The sequence below is a fragment of the Lonchura striata genome, chromosome Z, assembly GCF_046129695.1.
Source record: "Lonchura striata isolate bLonStr1 chromosome Z, bLonStr1.mat, whole genome shotgun sequence".
NCBI classification, from domain to species: domain Eukaryota; kingdom Metazoa; phylum Chordata; class Aves; order Passeriformes; family Estrildidae; genus Lonchura; species Lonchura striata.
This window is the reverse complement of record NC_134642.1, coordinates 4,391,159-4,411,741: the sequence shown is the minus strand read 5'-3', so window position 1 is coordinate 4,411,741 and position 20,583 is coordinate 4,391,159. Positions and strand designations below refer to the sequence as shown.

General features: G+C 40.4%; 2 protein-coding genes across 4 annotated transcripts in view; one reads left to right on the top strand and one right to left on the bottom strand.

The window, feature by feature from the left end:
- The window catches only part of SLC26A1 (solute carrier family 26 member 1), a 36,250-nt gene extending 22,558 nt beyond the window's left edge, over positions 1–13,692 (bottom strand). The window contains exons 1-2 of the mRNA XM_021547989.3: positions 13,655–13,692; positions 13,274–13,374 (exon numbers count right to left, since the gene is read on the bottom strand). The gene's annotated coding sequence lies outside the window, so the exon portion shown is untranslated. The remainder of the gene's footprint in view (positions 1–13,273; positions 13,375–13,654) is intronic.
- Positions 1–16,759, top strand: part of IDUA (alpha-L-iduronidase) — a 44,784-nt gene extending 28,025 nt beyond the window's left edge. For all 3 annotated transcript variants that reach the window (XM_021547992.2, XM_021547994.3, XM_021547993.3), the window contains 12 exons: positions 2,440–2,522; positions 3,114–3,221; positions 3,860–3,955; positions 4,504–4,706; positions 5,687–5,866; positions 7,513–7,729; positions 8,318–8,533; positions 9,132–9,253; positions 10,480–10,605; positions 11,267–11,343; positions 12,121–12,221; positions 13,745–16,759. In XM_021547992.2, coding sequence (XP_021403667.2) covers positions 2,440–2,522; positions 3,114–3,221; positions 3,860–3,955; positions 4,504–4,706; positions 5,687–5,866; positions 7,513–7,729; positions 8,318–8,533; positions 9,132–9,253; positions 10,480–10,605; positions 11,267–11,343; positions 12,121–12,221; positions 13,745–13,845 — 1,630 coding nt within the window. In that variant the 3' untranslated portion in view covers positions 13,846–16,759. The remainder of the gene's footprint in view (positions 1–2,439; positions 2,523–3,113; positions 3,222–3,859; positions 3,956–4,503; positions 4,707–5,686; positions 5,867–7,512; positions 7,730–8,317; positions 8,534–9,131; positions 9,254–10,479; positions 10,606–11,266; positions 11,344–12,120; positions 12,222–13,744) is intronic.
- The last annotated feature ends 3,824 nt before the right edge of the window (positions 16,760–20,583 follow it).

The following is a 20,583-nucleotide window of genomic DNA, read 5'->3' as shown; positions in this document are numbered from 1 at the left end:
CAGTTGTAGTTGGCAGTGGCATTCTGTTTTAAATGTGTTACTTAATTGGTGCAGTCGGAAAAATGTAAATGGAATGGAATCTTAAGTGTACAGGCATCATATGGAAGGTTTTATTTATGGTTATATCTTATATGCTTATTTATACTTATATTTTCACATAATACTGTGTAGACCTTAGACTGAAGCCAGGAAGATTCTAGTTCCTTTGCGTTTATCTGTATGGCATTATTAACTTTTTACAAGACAGTGTAGTTAATCATTCTTACGCACACTGACTGTAAGTGTGCCTGTAAGCAAATAATTCAATAGAACACAGGGTACAACTGGAAATAGTTAATGGATCTGAGGGAGCAGAGCTAGTTTTAGTAAAGAAAAACCTGTTTCTGAACTTTGGAACCAGACTTTTTTTTTTTAAACCTCTGTCTAAGCAAAAAAAAACCTTGAAAAACAAAAACCAGGTTCCAAATGGCCATTCCTTAGTCCAACAGTGACTTTTAAAATACTTGTAAGTATACTAAAGCAAATAAATTTCTTTCTGCTATTTGGTTCTTTTACAGCTGCACCATTTGACTTGGGCAGGAACCCCAAGCTCATCATCAATTGCAACCATGACAATTTCTGTCATGCTTGTAGGATATGCTTTAAAAAGAAAAAGCCTTCTTCAGGTCTTTGGTAAAAGAGTGTGGCCAGGCTAAGACTGTGTGCTCTGTTACACAACATGTGGAGCTGGCATAGTAGAAATGGCTTATGTTATACTTTGCCTGCCTTGTCTTCCTCTTCTAGATCCTGGTCAGAGATTTGTCTTCTTCATGTTTCATAGTTCCCTTATTTATTCACTAGGCAATTTTGTCAGCTCTTCTTAATTCTCTGGGAATTTGGAACTGATATTACACATTCTTCACTAAAACCTTTCCTTGACAAGAAAGTACAGAGAAAGAACCTACATCAAAGAGGCTCGGAAATGCCTGGAGAAGTACAGAAAGAAGCAAGTTGTCACTCTGATCATAGAGCCTAGCATTGATTTAAGAGCTCTGTTGATGGCCCCCTTCTCATGTCTGATCCTGTTTGCTTGTCATGATGTGCTAGCACTGATCAGTTGCAAGAACTGTGATTATCTCTCCCCATTCCATCATACCAGCAGCATTGCATCTGTAGTTCACTTGTATAGCTTTTCACTCAAGCAAAGGCAAAGTGCCTATGAAAGAGCAGGCAAGACTTCAGGAGAAGTGGTCAGGTTGCATTGTACCAGAGAAATCAGTTGTAGTGCCCTGGCATGGTTGGAAAAATCAGCTTTGAGAGGGGTTGCCAAGGCTTCACTCAGTGCTGTTGTGTGACCAGGGCTGGATTTATGTCAAGGGTGCTTAAAAAACCTTTTGCTCAGATCAAATTGAAGCCAGAATTTGGCCACCAGGTCAAGGCTGTTTCTTGGGCCAAACAGCAGTAAGTCACACTAACAGAATCTTCTCAACAGAAATTCACTGTTAATTCTTATTTGGCACTTCATACTGGCAAAAATTCTCCATCCCTTTCGTATTTCAGTTAAATCAGGTCATAAGTTCAGAAGTTGTAGGAAATTAACCTGCATAGTGCCTTGTATTTGTTTCTACTGGGTGCCAGGCAAGAAAAGCCTTTCAGGAATTTAAAGCAAATCTTCTAGTGTATCACATACAAATTGCAAATGCCATTTTTCATTCCCTGGATAAAACAATTCCAATGTTCCCATCCATGTGCATGTCCACATTTTGGTACCTGTGTTCCTGCAAGATTCCTTGACACAAAGGAATGCATCATAGGGTGCTAACTACTTGAATATATTTATTCAAAGCTGGATGAAAGATTTTCTGGCTGAGATCCTGGGAGTACAGGAGAAATATTAAACAAATGCTTACAATGAATAAAAATTACAGACATTGTGTTCATGAATTCAGCATTCTTTGAAAGATACAAAGTAATTTTTCATCTGGACCTTAATCCATATGGGATGCTACTAAGTAATCTGTATTATATACTGCAGATTAGAAGTACATTAAGAAAGACTGCATATGGGGCAGTGTGAAAAGTGCTGGCCTAGCAGTGAGGAATCCAATGGAAACTGAGAAAACAAATTAAGCAGAAAAAGAAAATTTACGTAAATTTTACTTCATCAGAGAGTTAAAAATCTTAATATTCTGTGAAAAACCAGAATGCAGTGAGCAAATCCACATATTATACTGCTTCTATTGCTGCTAAAATAAGAAAAGGGCATGCATTAGTCAAGAGACATGATTTGCTTATGGTGAACACCTGTTACTTTAAAGGACGGAATATTGTGTACAATTCCAAGAACCCAAGTCTTACGCAAATTTTGAGAAGGAAGCCATCTGACTCATTATCTACTAATCAAGTCCTATCTTTGCTATAATATTTACACTTGTATTTTTTATTACCTTTTTTCTTCAGAGTGGTGAATGGCAAACTTAACTACGATTTTACTGCCTTGGATAACCTTATGGATCGCCTGTGGCAAAATAAGCTGATTCCAGGTAAGGGCAGCTCCCTGCCTCCACAGCTTGGTATATCTGTTCGTCCATATTGTATAATCATTAGAATATTCTTAGAAAGCTTTTCCAAAGCTGACTTTGATAAAAGATTCATTATTTACCTATTTGCCTTTACATCATGTCCCAGTGTGAGCAAAATTATATTGTAGCAATTAACACAATTGGTTTTACATTGCCTTTGAAGGCAGTTTCATATGGTTGTACTTGTAAATGAGGTCTCTTGAAGAGAATATTGTATCCATTGACATATACCTAAAAGGGTCAGAGAAGCAGATATTCCAGGTATAACTTTCCATAAATTTATGCAAACATCCACTGGTTCAAGTTTCCTCAGAGCCCTGCATTTATGTTGACAACTATCAGCGTTGACTACTATGGTTACTGACAAGTAACAAGTAAACAACCTCAAATCTGAAATATTTCTGGTGGGAACATGTGGAAACAGGAAAGAGAACCCATTTAATTACACTTCTTCATTAACAAGTTTGTTTCAGATGATGTGATAACCCTTCATTAATAAAAATGAGATAGCATTCACAAAAAAAGGAGACCAATTTCTTACATCTTTTTTAGGATTCGAATTGATGGGGAATCCATCAGGATATTTTTTAGATTTTGAAGATAAGGAACATGTAGTACAGTGGAGAAACTTAATTACTGTTCTGGCCAGGAGATACATAGGTAAGTTAAAGAAAGAAAAGCCTTGTTATTTGTTCTGTTGTAATCCTTTCTAGCTGCTTCAAAAGGTTCTGTGTATTATGATCAGTTTTAAGACCCTGGATTTCAACACAAAACTGGAAAACAAACATACCAGAACAGACCATGGAAACCATGGGATAATAGTCCCTCTTTTTACTGATCTGTGGCCAAGATCCAGAATGAATAGAGTGTTCTGGGTAGCACATTTGGCCAGCGTTGAAGGACTGACTTTTAATCGTGTTATATTGTTGTGGCTGTAAACTACCAGTTTTCACTGGAGCATGATAACCTGAACACTTCTTGTATGCCATCTTCAAATATATCTAACAAGGCAGAAGGCTTAACCTGAATTAAGGGTAGGTGAGTGCCCTAATCACAAAGCTGTAAGCCATCTCCCTCTCACCTTCCATCTTTTTCAAATATTGCTGCATTTCATCAAAAATGAGAAATCATTTTGAAACTCACAAATTACATTTCCCTCATTATTTTTAATAATGAGGGAAATGATCTAGTGATAGTTCTGGGTGCTGAGCCTCACCTGCAGCCTGAACTAATAATATAAGTAACTTATTGATAGTATTGGATATGCAGCTCACTGATAAATGAGATCTCTCCTACAGATAGGTATGGATTGGAGCATGTTGCTAAATGGAATTTTGAGACATGGAATGAGCCAGACCACCACGACTTTGACAATGTGTCTATGACAGTAAAAGGTGAGCATGTTTTGGAGCACTTCTGAGTGTGGTGAAGTGAGACAGGTGTATGGGCTGAGCAGAGGGGTGACAGTGAGATGTAAATTATACTGACAGAGAAGTAAGGTAGACAGCAATGATAAGGAATGTGACAGGTATGCCAAATCTGTTTTGCTAAGGTCATGTTACTGGCTACAATTTATTCTATATTTGGGTATCAGGGGTGGCACAGAAAAAACAAAACAAGGGTTACACTAAGAAGATGCAGTTCATTAACAGCATATAAAGTACAGATAGTATAGCCATAAGGGGGAGAAGGGTGGAATAAGAGGAAGACTTCACTGAAGTTGTATGCTTTGAGAACATGCTCATACAAGACCTTTAGAAGAACCTTGTGAAGGCAGCTGAAATTCTGATGTCTTCTTGTGCTGTCAGTGCATAGGAAAGAGTAGTCCCAATTCATGAGGTTTTGCAAATAAATCAAATAACAAGGCTATAAGATCTCCTCATAGTTTTAGATCCAGTTTCTGTTTTACCATCTTTGATACATTCATCTGCTTGGACTTCAGGGTTTCTCAACTATTACGATGCTTGTTCAGAAGGATTAAGAGCAGCAAGTCCTTTTCTAAAATTTGGAGGGCCTGGGGATTCCTTCCATCCCTTACCCAAGTCACCCATGTGCTGGGGTCTTCTGTGTCATTGCTACAATGGGACCAACTTCTTCACAGGGGAGACTGGTGTAAGGCTGGATTACATCTCTCTCCATAAGAAGGTTAGTCCAAGATTTCAGTTTAAAGCCATTTTTTTCAATCAGTGCCATCAAAGTTATATTTTATTCTGATTTACAAAGTTGATGATGATGATGATGAGTGTCCAGCCTATAGCATGAAGCACACCGTCTTGAAAAACTTCAAAGATGTTCAGTTACAAGATTTCAACTCAAAGCAAATTTGTCTTTGCCTAATTCCCAGAAGGAAATAACTCTTCTGTTGGAGTCCAGAACATCCCTCTGGCTGCCCTGGCTGTCTCAAGACCCTAGCAGGGGTGTCAGAGACCCTGGCAAGAAGTCAAAAACATCTGTGGTTTCAGTTTTAGCCCATGGAAAATTCCCAGCTCTAGATGAGGGATTACAAGACACAAGGGTTTTAGTAGTGTGATATTTGAACTAACACAGGGTAGAAAAGTATAATTTTCGATTTTTTAGGATATCATTCATGGGGGTACAAGCTGGTGGAATCTGGCTGTGTCCTAGCCTTCTTTTCTTTCTTCTTGTCCTCCATGTCTTGCTGTGATAGTGACACTTTTCTATTGGTTTAGAGACACGGTGTCCAACATAAATATTAGGTATTGGTAATAAATTGTAAACATAGTATATGTAACTTTTGATATCAAAGCAAACACCACCCAAGAGGGCACAGCGGAATGTTATGCCTTCTTGCTAGCCAAAGCTTGGCAGGTCGAGAGAAAATATTATAGATAAGAAGAAATAAACAACCTTGAAAGCACAACTGGAAACATTCCAAGACTCCTCATTTGGCTGTGTTTGGGCTAGGGAAGCAAAGACTCTTTTCAGATCTCTCTTGGAGTCACCCTGACTTTCAGGAACCATGAGAGAGAAAACAACATTGTTCTGCTTTTCAACTTTATGTTCTAGGAGGAGCTGATGTTTTATGTTTTATGACTCTAGGTTATGTCTGTATTTTTACCACTGTTTTCTCATTACCACTAAGCAGATATGGAATATTGTTGCAGGGAGATGGGAATTCTCTCTACATCTTGCAACAAGAAATAGAGGCAGTTCAACAAATTCAGAAGCTGTTTCCAAGTTTTTCTTCTGTTGCCATATATAACAATGAAGCAGATCCAATGGTTGGATGGTCCATTCCACAGCTCTGGCGAGCTGATGTGACCTATGCTGCTATGGTTGTAAAGGTAATAGTTCACTGGAGCTTTGGAACATTGATAGTTGTGTCCCTTAATGTTTTTGCAGTTGAAATATAGACTTAACCGTTAATTTTTAAGCAGCTACTTAGACTAATAGATCCAAAAAAAGATCTCCCTACTGGGGCAGTAGGGGGTTTCCGTAAATAGTCTCATTTTAGTAGCTTGATTTAATTTGTAAATTTAATTTCATTTTTGTTTTCTTCATCTTTCCTTAAAAAAAAAGTCCAGCCGAGAACCAAAGTGAGAATTTGTCAGAGAAGTGCTAGAGAACTGAGTTGTAGAATGTATACAGTCCCCCAGTTAGAGCTATCTGATAAGATTACTCCCATAGATGCCCTCTCCATGCAATACTACTGCTCTGATATCAGTACTGCTGGCTGTCACCTCACATATGTGAGAATTATTTCCCAGCTCCTTCAGAAGTTTATCTCATAAAGAAACATCAAGTATAATAAAGAAGTGCCTTGAGCTCTCACTATAGTCCATTCTTTGGTTTGGAATACTGGTTGTACACATGATCTTATTAATTACTTCTGGTAATTACTGATGTTGACCAGAAAAGCAGGAGAAGAGAGTGCTCAACATTCCCACCTCTGCAGTAATTGCACCCTGGCCCCAGGGCAAGCTCAGCTCTTCCCCTGCATAGTAATAACTTCCACTGCAGGCCTGGTGCTTTGTGAGTGACTACCTTAAACAGCACATAGAGTCCAAGTGCTCCTTTACAAAGGAATAATTCCCAAACACAGGAGCATTTATGTCATCCAGAAAAAAGGTGCATCTAATCAGCTGCCCCTGAGGAGACAAACACTCCCAGTTCCCTGAGACTGCATATACAAACCTCTAACTGCATGTACATCTTCTCTAAGGCAACAAGTCATTGACTGCATCACAGAGAGTTTGCAAGACAAAATAGCAGTTCTTAAAATGATGTGGTGATATGAAGGGCAAAAGAAAGACACATCCGGTGGAAAATTAACACCTGGTTGTATAGAAGTTGAAGCACTGTGTTCCTTCAGAGACATAATTGTGGAACTGTTCAGTTGTTAGCTTTCTGAAGTTCTGCTTAATTCTGATACTTGGGCACAATATAATAAGCAGAGGACTTGGGGATTTTTATGTTTTTCAGGAGAGCAGCACAGTACCCAGTGAAACACCAGGAGAATTAATTCCAAGTTAGCACCAAGTGGGAAAAATGACTTACTGAGAAACAGAATGCAGGATCAGACACTGATGTAGTGGGTACAAAGCAACTCCAGATTTGGAGAACCATTTAGATTTAATTTAGATGGTAAATCCTGATTTCTAATTAAGTATTTGAGACAGAGTGGCATAATTCGTAGTGCAATAGACAAGGAAATGTATTCATTATCTGTGAAGAGTTCTAGTATTAATTATTTCTAAGACTTACTACTGGCAAAGCTATGTGGGTGCTTCAGATTTTACAGTGATTAATACATCACCTAAAGTACAGTTTTTCCAAGCTTTATGGTAAACAGCTATCTTCTACAGTCTTTTCTAAAAGGCAGAGTCACAGTTCTTCACAGAATGCTGTAAAAATTAAAAAAAAATGCAGAGACTGCGTGCTTGTTGTTTTTTCTCCAGGGTGAACGTTCATTTTCTCTATGATTTCGCAGGTAATCATCCAGCACCAAAATCTGCTCATCTCCAAAGCCAACAACACCATCAACTACTCGTTACTGAGTAATGACAATGCCTTCTTGAGCTACTACCCCCATTACTTCACCCAGCGGACTCTGACAGCACGTTTTCAGATGAACAACACAAAGCCACCTCATGTCCAGCTAGTGCGGAAACCAGTGCTGACTGCCATGGGCTTGCTGGCACTGCTAGGTATAGTAAAGAGCACACCAATTACCCGTCCTACCTAGAAGCTTCCAGCCTAGAAAGAGAGTTCCAGCCATCTCGCTATGCGTAAAAGCATGAGTTCCCTTACTCACTGTTTACTAGCTGTGTTAGGAAAATGAAACTTCATTTCCTCAGACAGATAGCTCAGAAAATATTCCTGAGAGTCTGTTATCTGTTTGATTTAACTTACTGCTTTGTTTATACCCTCTGTATGCCAACCACTCATTTTTGTTGACTGGTGCTTCCCTCTTCTGCTGCAAGGGGTACAGCCCCTCAGGCTGCAGCTGTCTTTAAGAAATCCCTGTGGCTAGAAGACTCATGCAGCATATTACATGGAGAACTTCATCCATTGTCACCTGTTTGTATGTTGCTAGCTGAACTGCTAAGCATAAGGACTTCTGTAGTATATGCATACTCTGCTGTTGTAAAATATATCTGACTGAAGGCTGTAACTGGTAAAATAAGGCAGAACATAGCTCAACCTTTGCTCAATCTCTTTGCATGCTTTGACCCTGAAGCTTCTGACACAGGACTGACTAACAGTGATGCTTACAGTTGTCACATTTTTTAAAGGAGAAAAGCAGATTTTTGCAGAAGTGAAGATCAGAGGAGATGAAAGCGCTGAAAACAGCACAGTTGGTGTGCTGGCATCTGTGCACACCCCAAGTGAGACACAGCCCTCAGACAGCTGGCAAGCTACAGTCATGATGTATTCAAGTGAGGATAACAGGACTTCATCCAACATCAGCACTGTCATAGTGAATGCCACCCACTTCCCCAAACACAGAGGTAAGCAAATATCATGTAGACAGCTCATGTTAAGTGAGCTTCAAGACAGAATAGCAGCTGGAAAACTTCTACTGAGTTACCTTTTACTGAAAGACTGAATTTAATTTCCTAGCTTCCTCTGTCATCTTTTGTGCACTCCTAGATTTTCTGAGATATAATGGTGTCCTTCTTTGAAAAGTTCATTCCTAATGTCTACACTTTGACCCTGCCTTTAATGGCAACTGCCAAGTGCTACCTTTTTGGAAAACTGATCTCAGTGTACTTGGCTGGATACTGCCAGGCAGCAATTGCCTTAATGAAATGACTCCAAGACAGCCAGCATGAACAATTGCACAGCTGATGCAGTTACCCAATAAATACATGCAAAAAGAGGATTTTGGTTCTGGTTGTGGAAGTAATAGTTTAAAATGTAAACTTGGCAAATGCAAATTGTACAGCCTCATGAGCATGCTAGCCATGGGACTTTGCAGTGGAAGTCAGGCTCCAAAGAGCTGAAATCACTTTTGAAAAGGTAGACTTACACACCTGCTGAATTTATTCTTGTTAATCTTTAAATCCAAGTAAAGAGTTTGCTTCTTTTTTTTTTGTGTTCCTACAGAGATGGTGTATGTGATGTATTACATGGATAACAACCAAACCAATCCCTACCTGAAGTGGAAGAACCTAGGAAGCCCTGACTTTCCATCTCCTGAACAGTTCCAGCAAATAAGGGATGCTGAGGTATGATTATGTGTTTGCTTGAAGTGTTGTACAGCTAAAGTGCTTGTGAAAAAGACAACAAATCAGGCCTGTTACAAAAATTTATGTAGCCTACAGTCATTCACTTTTTATATATACAAAAAAATACATTTGCAGTCCTGCAGAAAAGTGTAGCTCATGCACAAATTATGCCTTTGTGTTTGTGTTATATGACCTCTTCACTCTGGGCCTACCCATAAAATAATGCTCTTGGGGAAGTTCCACCTTCTCTCTGAATCTTCAGTCGGCTTTGAGACTCTTTCTGTTCCATCTCCCCAAGTAAGTCACCTGGCCCTGTGTACATTACAGAATAGCCAAATTGCTGCATTAAAAAATTGAAATTAACCCCCTTAATAATAAGAAACAAATACCTCTCTGAGGTGAAAAATAACAAGTGCAAGTTTGGAAAACTGTGAGGGGGTCACAGGGAGACCAGCAGTTTTGCCTTATCCTCACTAGTGCTGAATGCACCATAGAGGTAATTAAGGAGTCAGTCTTCTCTGAGAAGTCCTCTCCTCCCTAGGGATGAAAGCCATGCGGAGATTACTTACTGTATGTGAGCATATGTGAGCAGCCTGTCACTTCAGGTCCCCCTCCCATAGTTTCCCCTATGCATTCAGACTCCCAGGTTAAAAACGGAGGTCATCTTTATCCCCTTCAGGACCCACAGACAGAGTACTCACTTTCTGACTTTGGTATACAGTACTGTGTCTTCTCTTCAGTCACCATGCCTGTGGGATACTGTAGGAGACATCAGCTTTTCCTTGAAAAGGGCAGCAGCAAGATTTTAGATGCTCTTGGCTATCTGTTACAGCCTCATCCCCAGAGACCAGCTGTGTAGCTGTTGTAGCTAGCAGTAGCTTGCTGTGCACACTGGGGAGAGATGGGGCCATGGTTTGTAAAGACCTCTAGCCTGAAAGGCATCCATGGGAGGTTACAGAAGTGACAGATTGTGCCTAAAGGGCATTTGTGATCAACCCAGCTTGTGAGATAGACAAACCCTCTGTTTCCTAAAGAGCTGGAAAACAGGTGAGTATAAAGTCTCCCAGTGTGGAGAACTTTGATGCCTGTAAGCATTAGCAGTACCAACTCTATTGGAAATTTAAGAGTCCTAAAGTAAATACACAGGCACTTTACACTGGTTTAACAGTTGGTCTGTAGGTGCTGTAATGAAAGATTTTTCACAACATTACTCTTTGGCTCCACAGGACCCACTGGTAGCAGGTCCATTCCCATTTCCTGAAGCTGGCATCCTGACACTGAAGCAAGATTTTCCTGTTCCCTCAGTCTTTCTTATCCACATCTGTGCAAGACCCAGATCAGCTCCTGATCAAGTATGTGTTGTAGTCTACCATCAGACACAGCAAAACTCAAACTGCTTCCTGCCTTAAATCTTAGAAGAACATTTGAGTTTATTTATTGTTAAAAGTGTAAGAATCAGTAAATAAAATATTTTTCTCTCTTTTGATGAGAAGGCTCTCAGATATAATTCAACATAAAGTACTACATAGCAAGTGATAGGAGCCATCACTTGCTATGTGACAGCTCCTATCACTTGCTATGTAGTACTTTATCTTGAATTACATCTTATAGTACTTTATCATGACAAAAATGAGTGGAAGTTCCCATCATGGGAAATCAGTAAAACAGTCCTGAAAAGTGCAATCTCTCTTTAAAAATTACATGGTATGCTACAAGGACTGACAAGTTAATTGACAGCTAAAATGGAATTGTGGCTGCCATATTAGACATCTGTATCTGCTCATTCAGTCTCACCCATGTTCACAATGGTACCCAGAGCCTCTGAAGGTCCTCTGCAGTGTTGATGAGTGGGAGACATAGGCTGCAAAAAGCTACAGAGCCAAGAATTTTGTTTTTACACCTGATCTCAATGGAAAAAAAACCAAATAATTAGTAAGGAAGGATGAACACAGAAATTTGACCTGGCTGATTGGTTTGTACAGTTTTTTTACATGGGCTTGTGTCTTTGGACAGGTGACTGGTGTTCGTTTGATCCCTCTCACAAAGGGGCAGGTCATCGTGCTGTGGGATGACGACTGTGTGAAGTCAAAGTAAGTAGCTTTAAAATCTATTCAAATGAATTACCAATGTACTACTCCCTAAGTTTCTACAAGCCCTACAGAGTAAAACAAATTCAACAGTTAATGAATTGTTGTTTCTTGATAGTTAATACAGTGCATTTGTCTGAAAAAACGAGCTGTAGGACCTGTGTGCACAAACTGGGAAGAGCAACCCTGCCTAATTTGCTGCCTGATCAAAGGAATCTGCCAGTTGGTCACAAGCATTCAGTGGCATTTCTGAAGGGATTCTATTCAGCATAGCAGGCAGGAAGATTAATGGTAAAAGTTATGTTATCAGCAGATGCCTAAGTGGGATCTTACACATTTCTCTAAGGGATGTGAACTAGAAGAGAAAACTTCCAGTTGCTTTCTTCAGTAAGCTATACTCAACTGGAAACCCTCTGTAGGTGAGCTCTGAAAGGTGATCCAGCGTACAGATAGCCTCAGGAAGCAGTGACTTACATCCTTTTCAAGTGAGTCTCCCTAGGTTCTTAATTCTTCCTGATGTCTGACTGAAAGATGCATGACATTTTGTGATGCTGCAAATCCCAAAGCAGCAAGTCAGTCTAGGTGTTTTTCTGAGGGCTGTTGGAGCCCTGGTTCTTCCTAGTAGTGCCAATTCATTCCATCCTACATTTGTTAGGAATGAATCAACTGAACATTTATTATTTTTGTCCTTCTTGTTGAAATAGCCCTGATTTTTCATAGTACTCGACAGTTCACACATTATCAGTTGTAATTACAAACCTCTATGGTTCTCTTTTCTAGGTGTATAAAGACATTTGAAGTGGAATTCTCATCAGATGGACAAGTGTACCAGCGGATTAATGCCAAAGACACAATATTCACTCTCTGGGTCTACAGTCCAGGTATGGCAAGAATACTCACATCAGGTAATCTGTCATGTGATACTGCCACTCATGAGTGTGTGAATCATTGTTTAGTAGGTAATGAAGGCAGGTAACTTGCTAGCAACACACAGCCCCTCACAAATAAGAGCGTGTCCCTTCCTTTAGGATCATATACTCAGTAAAAGCCTTATTCTCAAGGACAAGCAGAGGTCAACAAGTAGTCATGAGGACATTATTAGTAGTATGCTATGGGTAATTCCTTGTCACAAAAGCCAGTCACTGGTCCTCGAGAAGTTAAGGAGCATTTTTGTAGCAAAAATGATAACAAAGAAACCCATAAAAAACCATGACCAGACCTTGCAATAGAAGCTTACTCAGATGAAACATCCAAGTGAAGGAAGATACTGATGTTTTATTTGGGTATTTTTTTTGTTTATCTGCAGATGGAGGGTGGTGGTTGCTGGTTTTTTGTTTGTTTTGGTTTTTTTCTTTTTTAAGCAAATGCTGTCTAATTTGCAGTATGACCATTCAACAAATATTGATAATAAGCACTGATGAGAGCTGAGTGAAACACAGACAAGCCGTGCCTTAGAGTGATACTATTAAAAAGCAGCTGAGAGATGTTTTTACCAGAAACAAGGGCTTAACATCAGCAGTAGTGGCATAATAAGAGTTCAGAGCTATTATTGCAATGTAAGGGCTGCACAGGCAAGCAAACACTGTAAATCATGGCTATGACAAATCTCTGAAATTATTAGTCATTATTGTATTATAATATTATATATTTTAGTAGTTTGTTTCAAAACTAATAGCAACAAAAAAGACTGCTTGAAAAAATATCATGTCTCAGCAGTCCTTATTGCTAGGAACTTCATCCTCAGCCATTATTTCTTGGATTCTTTTTTTCTAGAATAAAAACACTAAAACAATTATAAGAATCAATTAATTAGATAAAATACCTCCAAATTTATATTGCTTGTGTGTTCAAAGATTCTGCTAGGGCAAAATGTGTTCTTTGAACTGGATCAAAGCTAAAAAACAGCAGAGCCACAGAAGACCAGGTCACATACCTTTAAAGTAAGTGGTGCAGCTTCCTGAGTAGAGCAGAGAGTTTTCAGTCAGCCTGCGTGCTTCTTGTTTTGCTTCTTTGTTGAACCTGTCCCCACATAACCTGTTCCAAAGGCAAAATCCAGGCAGAAAATTAAGTCAGAAAACAAGGAAATTACTAATTGTGAGTTGCAGATGTCACAGCCTTTTTCCAAAGGAACTGGTGGGAAAGCAGTACTATAGTTGTACCTGCTAATCCTAGTAAATAGAGAGGACATCTTTGGTGAAACAAGAGAAAAAAGTCAGTACTTGGCCATGAGGAATTTGTTACCATTTTAAATTAGACAGCCACAGACACACATAGGGTGCAGAACTGATTTCCCCAGCCTGTTCCATGAACCTACATTTTACAGGAGTAGTGCCTGCTTCACATCCTCCCAGTACCACAGGTGTCAGCATTTCACAGTGACCATTTCTAACCTTTTCATTTGCAGGAAGCTCAGTCTCCGGCTTTTACAGAGTGCGAGCCATTGACTACTGGGGGAAGGCAGGCCTGTCCTCTCTTCCTGTGGGGTACATTGAAGCTTTCAAGTGATGCTGAAGAGTGATGCCTGGCTTGGTGTCAGAGTGGTGTATGTTCTTTGCAAATGACAACTCCCCAGAAAAATAAACTCCTCCCAGGCTGAGGAGGGCGTATGGAAATGACCTGATGAAGTTAGGAATGCAAATTAGAAGCAACTGCCCCTGTTAACTCTTTACAGCACAGAAGACAGCATTGTCAAACAACCACAACTGCCAACACAATTGGCAAGAGGCTGCCGTAGGACAGGGATTCAGCCTGGTAACTAGGAATTATGGGAATACATATTTATTATTCCCCTTTTTTCACTGCCAGGGCAAGCTAAGATTTATAGAGGTCACAAACTGTAGCAGGAACAGAACCATGGCTTTACTGTGTGAGTGAAGATGGTAGCAGAGGCACATGGAGAACCTGTCTGAGAGTGGCTGAACTGATTGCCTTAGCTGCCAGCCTGTCTTGACTTAATGGTTTGATGGAAAAGTGCACAGCAACAAGACACATTCAGAGCATGAAGTAAAAGATCCCTTAGTTCCTTTGGCTGGTTAGTCACAGTGGGTTATTTCAGAACACTTGCCATGTCTTCAGGTGGATGAGGTTTTTCTCTCTCTCACAGAGGGGTTTCTGCCCAGCTTTCTCAGTATTTGTGACCATTACATGGATGCCAGAGTTATTTCCCGTAGGCAGAGACAGGGGTGTCAGCTCATTCTCAGAGGAGAGAAGGCACAGAAAGCCCTACCCTCCAGACTTCCCTGCCTTTTTTCTTTTGTTCTTTTGCCAAAGTCACCTGTTTGAATATTGGCCGTCAGCTGCTGCCTCTTTGTGGTAGAGGCTCTAACCCTGAAAGCCCTTCTTTCTCTCCATTGCTGTCACCTAGCCTGGTGTTCTTCAGCCCTTACAGCTAACACCTCCCCTCACAGACTCTAAGTGGTCACTCAGCTCTGCATGGCCAGGAGAAAGCTGAAACACTAGTTAGAGCCTTTTGTGTTTTCATATGACACGGCAGCACACTCTTGAATGTAGCAGGGCTACTACTTAAGACACTTAGGAAATTAATGAGGAACAGTTTAAGCTCCTGTGCACAAGTGTTTGATGGCCCTAAATCATGGGCATATGATATGTATGATAGCAAAGCATGTGCACCAGTGTATGATGGCCAGTGTATGGGCTACAGATCACCACTGGCTGTGCTTGCAGGTGCCAAACACTTTATGTAAACAGCAAAGTTCCCTGAAATTGCAGGGGTGCTGCTTTATTCTTCCCTTTTCACAACTGGCACAGTTTGAGCTGTGCCTTTAACAGGCTTGCAGAGAGAAGGATAATGCCAGTGAAAACAGCTGGAGTGTTTTCCATAAGAGGAGTGACTTGTCACACAAACAAATCCCCTACTGCTCTCTTTGCTGACATCAGCCACCTCACCAACATAACAACAAAAACTGCATATTTGATGAAACATTCAGGTCTCAGAAAAAAAGAAGTGCCCAAGTTTGCACAGTAGGAGAGAGCTGAACTACCTCAAATACCCTCAACTCTTACAGCACAGACAAGAAACATATACAAAAAGTCAGTGTGTGTGAAATGTGACCTTGTATCTGCTTACTTGCTGGTTACTTGTTCAAGTGCATTACTGAAAAATAGCCTTAAAAGATTTACTCTGTCACAGAATTCAGATTAAATGGTTCTTGCCTCATTTAAGTTTTAATAAGGTGCACTTGTCACATCCCAGTCCTCCAATTCTTTGTCCGTACAGGCAGAACAGAAAAGGGCCATGGGACCTACTGAATTGAAAACCCTCTCAATTTAAGAAAAGTTACTGAGACATTCTACTTGGATGGAGATGGTAAAAATACATTTTAAACTTGTGATAATTGCCCCTGAGTGTATACAGTTAAGTAAAATCTAGCGATCAACACATGTTGTTTTGCTAGTATGAGGTGGAACCAAAAATAAAATTATTTAGAGGAATACAGGTATAGGGTCTTGAGAGATTTTAGTGTGTCTGGAGCAGGGGAAGATGTAGGAGCTTGAGTGGACAGTTCAGTGTGTTAGGATGTCCTAACTGAGTAGCCCTTCTGCTTTAAAATTTTCCCACCCTGGCAATCAGAATATAGCAGTTTTTATCAAACCAAGGACTATGTACTAGTTACAGGTGTATAAAAAAAAACAAAAACAAAAACAAAAAAACCCCAAAAAACCAAAAAAAACTCAAACAAAAACAACAAGAAGAAACATAGCTGTAGTGAATAGCATTGATTTTGTTATGCAGGGATGAAAATATATAGATGTGCAAACCATGAAAAATAGAAGATTTCTTCTGAAAATCTTCTTTGCTGCTATGATATAAACTCATTCCTTTAAGAAATTAGCATGTATTAACAATTAGAGAGAGAAGTTGGTATTTTCAGGTTTGAGTTTATTTCTAACAAATTATAAAAGTTTTTGAAATGGCGTTTTCTTTTTTTATCATTTGATATCTACAGAAAAACGCTATTTAGTACTTGAAACTTGAGATTTCTGTAACCATCTGTTGCTGACTTTGATAGTGTTTCCAAAATTGCATGTTTGACTAATCTCCTCTGTTACATATAGTGATCAGCCCCTCATTACAGTTTGAGTTTCCAGCAGTTCCAAGTATCCATAGCACCAGGTGTGGATAGCTGGTGCTTAGTAGTTCTGTAGTATCATAACCAAAGCAAGGCTGCAGAGCACTCATGTATGTCTTTTGCTGTTCATTAATCCAAATAAGAATATGTAACTGCAACTGCAACATGGGATTATTTGCCTGCGCTTCAAACAAAAGCTTGTGAGGCTATATAACCATTTTGCAACTGAAAGAACCTTTCAGGTGAGTATTGTTGAATTGTGTATATGCTACATTTGTTACCGTCTTTTGTGACAGCAAATAAAACTGGTTATTAATCTTTCACATGAACCCTGTAAAAACAAGATCTCATCACTGTGTTGTAGAAACTGCTTACAACCCAACTTACTCTTGGAAAGTAAATACTACTCTCAAGGACCTGTTATGTTTTAACTCCAGCCAGCAACCAAGTACTATGCAGCTGCTCGCTGTGGCTACCAGCACAAGTGGTAAAATAGCTCAACTTGTGGAAATTCCAACATTACATCTAACTGAAGCATCAAAATGTCATGGCTGAAGTAGAAACCTAAATGCATAGATTGCCTCAGTTACCAGAACTCAGGGAAAACTGCTCAAACTCAAGGTGGTATTAGAGTGTCTGATCTCAGGACTTGCAGTGTCCTTGCTGCAGGAGGTTCACTGGTGTGTGAAGGACAATATCCTTGCAGGGTCCCTCCTGCTGTTGCGCAGTCATAGTCTTTCTGCCAGCACTAAAGGACCTTCTGAGGACAAAACAACAGTCCTTTTAATGAATAAACAATTTTTTTATTTTGTCTTGTTAGTGGAAAGTTTGCGCAGGACAGAAATTATGACTTGGGACCTATACACACACTTAAAACCCAGGAATAATAGACTGCTTTTCATCAACCAGCTCAGACAGCAAACAGAAGATATCTGCCTCTCGATAAATGTGAGATGTTTCATGTTGAACTCAATAGAATTTGAAGAGAAGTGTAAATCTCATCAGCATACACTCATGACCACCTGCTCTATCCTACCTTGTCTTTCGCATTTCCTGCAGTTATTAGAGACAAATGAATATGCTATATCTCCCATCTGTTCATTAACTTATCACATCATACAGTGAGGACTTGCTTGTGGTCCTGATGGTCCCAGGTACAATTCCTGAGGCGTGTGAGCTCTATGGTGTATTCAACCAGAATCACCTCTGTATTTCTGTGATCCTGCAGGCTTTGTCTCATGTGGCTAAGGAGGAATTTCACTGCCTACCTTGTCTGGACAGACTACACCAAGCACAAAAGATCCTTCATATTTATTGTATCTTCTCAACTCTCATCTACTCTGGTTTTACAATTAGTATAAACATTAAAAATCCCACTTCTCTAAGGCTGGTAGTATTAGTCTGACAGTTTTGGCCAAAGGCCATGCTCCTTCAGCTGAGGGTTAGTGCTTTCTAATCAGTTGTTACACGAGTCCTAAGGTCACAGATTCCACCCCAATACTTCCTGGAGAAGGGTGGAAGTGGAGAACATTCGATCAATGCACTGACCTTGCACTTAATCCAGCAGAAAAGGCTGATATTTTTTCAACACTCAGTAGTTCTCTGTCTATGTGGGGTTTTGTTAGGATTGCCTGCTAGTGCCCCTGTTTCTGTCCTTAGCTTTAGGTAGTAGCTCACAATATTGTTCCCTGTCAGGGTAGCTTTCCCTAGACCTGAAGAGCAAGGACACATTTGTTCAAGCAGGTTGAGAGCCTTATGAGTATTGCCAGGAAATTCTGGGGAATACAAGTTTGAGAGACTTCACTGCATCTCTGGGATAACATCTCTGGTCCTGGAGAGTGCCTCTGGTCTTTGGTTTCTATACTCTTTCTGGCTGCTGTGGGTAAGATTGTGCAAGCACCTTGCAGAAGCTGTTTTAACAGTGTACTGCTCTGAAGATCTTCAGTCAACATCAGCCTCGTTCCACACACCTTTTGGAAGCCTCAGGAGTAGGGGCTGTTCAGCTTGGTCTTACCTCTATGCTTCATAATTATAACTTGTAAAAATTGTGTAGTTGATAAACTGCGAGGTTTGGCAGGATACTGGGGTGTTCTAGATGGGTATTTTTATCACTAGGAAACACAAAGTGGATGTGATTATAGTAAAAGCAGTGGGAAATACATGTCAATAATGCTGGCCCGGGTTACCCTTTTTATACATGGAGATTTCCAAGTACTCTTCATTTTCTTTATCTGTGAAATTCTTTGCCATAAATCCAGTCTATTATATATCTTTCATTTCTATACTTTCCAGATACTGAAAACTGGATTATGAGGGCAGAGAGGAGCAAATTACTGTTAAGGCCACTAGAAATGCAAGCACCCACTTATTTAAAGCATTGTACAGTGTTACTGAAAGTAGCATCTGTTTCATTGCATTTGTGGTTCTCCCCTTGGGAACTTTGCTGCAGGTAGCTCTGCCTCAGACATGCTCTTGAGTCCTGTTTTTGGCTGGAGCCATCTCCTTGATGTGCCTGCACACTGCCCTGCGTCTTGCTGCCCTCAGTTGCTGTCTTGCTGGGGGAATCCCAGACTTACCCTGTCACCATGCTGCTGTCTGACAGTCAGCCCTGTCAGGGGACATGCCCCTCTTACCATCCTTGCCCTGCCCCCCCGTTGAGTGCTGGGGAGTGACACTGCCCCATCTGTGCTGGGAGCACCTCAGTGAGCATCCTCAGTGCTTCTGCTCCCCAACAGACTGGACAACAGGCAATAAAAAACAGTTTCAGAGGTGCCTTTTTTCCAAAAACATTTATTGACAAATGCCACATTAGGTATTCCCTTGAAAATTCAAATATCACTATTATATTGCACACTGTTTAAAGATCCCCCAATATTTTCATGTGTTTTTCAGGAAAAACACACTATTCCATACTATGTTATTTTTTTTATGATTAGTTGAGTGGCAACTTCAAGACCAAGCGGTCTGGTTTCTGTGCTTAAGGATACAATCAGAAGCGTACTTTTAGCAGGCCCCTGGAAAGAAAGAAAAGTAAACTTTAGTCTGTGTAAGTAAATTTATAAAGTGCTTTAACAGCCATTCAGTCTCCAGTGAAACAGTAACTACAGCTTTCCTAGGGTACTTGTACTGAATCACAGTACAAGACTAGGATTCAGGGTGCAAAAGTTGCTGTTTGCATTTCTCTCTATTGGCACAGACACAGGCAGCATTTCCCAGTTTGCCAAGGGCACTCAGCTTTCCTGAGGACCGAGCCATGACCCTGCAAACCATCTGCCTTCTCTGCAGGGGAGCAGCACAGAGGGGTATGGGGCAGGGATGCCCACGCCATGCCCATGGCCTTGGGTGATGACAATACCTGCTTTGTAGTAGAGGACTGGCTGACACACAACAATTCAGTAGATTTTAGCTGCCATTCCTTGTCCCACAGTGCAGAAAACATGTTATGTGGCTTAGTAACAGGTCAACTCCCAGGCCAGGTAGTGAGGTTGTGAAGGGTGTGAATGCTCAACTGCCAACAAAGAAGAATTTCTGCCTTCTGCAGAGCCCTAAAAATGTGTCTGCCTATTTCATAGGCAACATTTGGACTAGAAGATCAACTCCTATACCTCCAGAAAAATGTTCTCAAAATGGCATTAGACATGGTCTGTTTGTGTGTATGTGGAGCAACTGCTGACTCCCACTGCCAGCTGGTGCAGTCAGAAATGCTGCTCAGGGCCCCTCACCCCTGCTACTCAGACCACACAGGACACAAGTCATGATGGAACTGAGTGTGAGAGTGGTCCTTGCTGGCACCTTTTCATCTTTTCCTGGAGGACACTTTTCAGACCCAAGGTAAGATGCTATTATGCAAGTGGCCAACACAAGCATTTCCAAGAGCAGAGACACCAACTTGTTGCATCCATCCTTGTACTGTCTACTACAGTAACAAAGCTGATCTTCATCTGGTCAGGTACCAGTTTCAACACAAAGGATTCTGGTAAGTAGCAATCTTAAGGCTGCAGACCCAGCCTTTTGTTCTTGTATGGTTTGCCCTTTGTAGCTCTTTTCCTATTAGATCTAACATGAGGAAAATGTTGCTCAAAAAGAACAACTGAATTTGTTTTGTCACATTAACAGCAAATGCAGTCACCTACTCTGCAACTCAGTGAGTTTG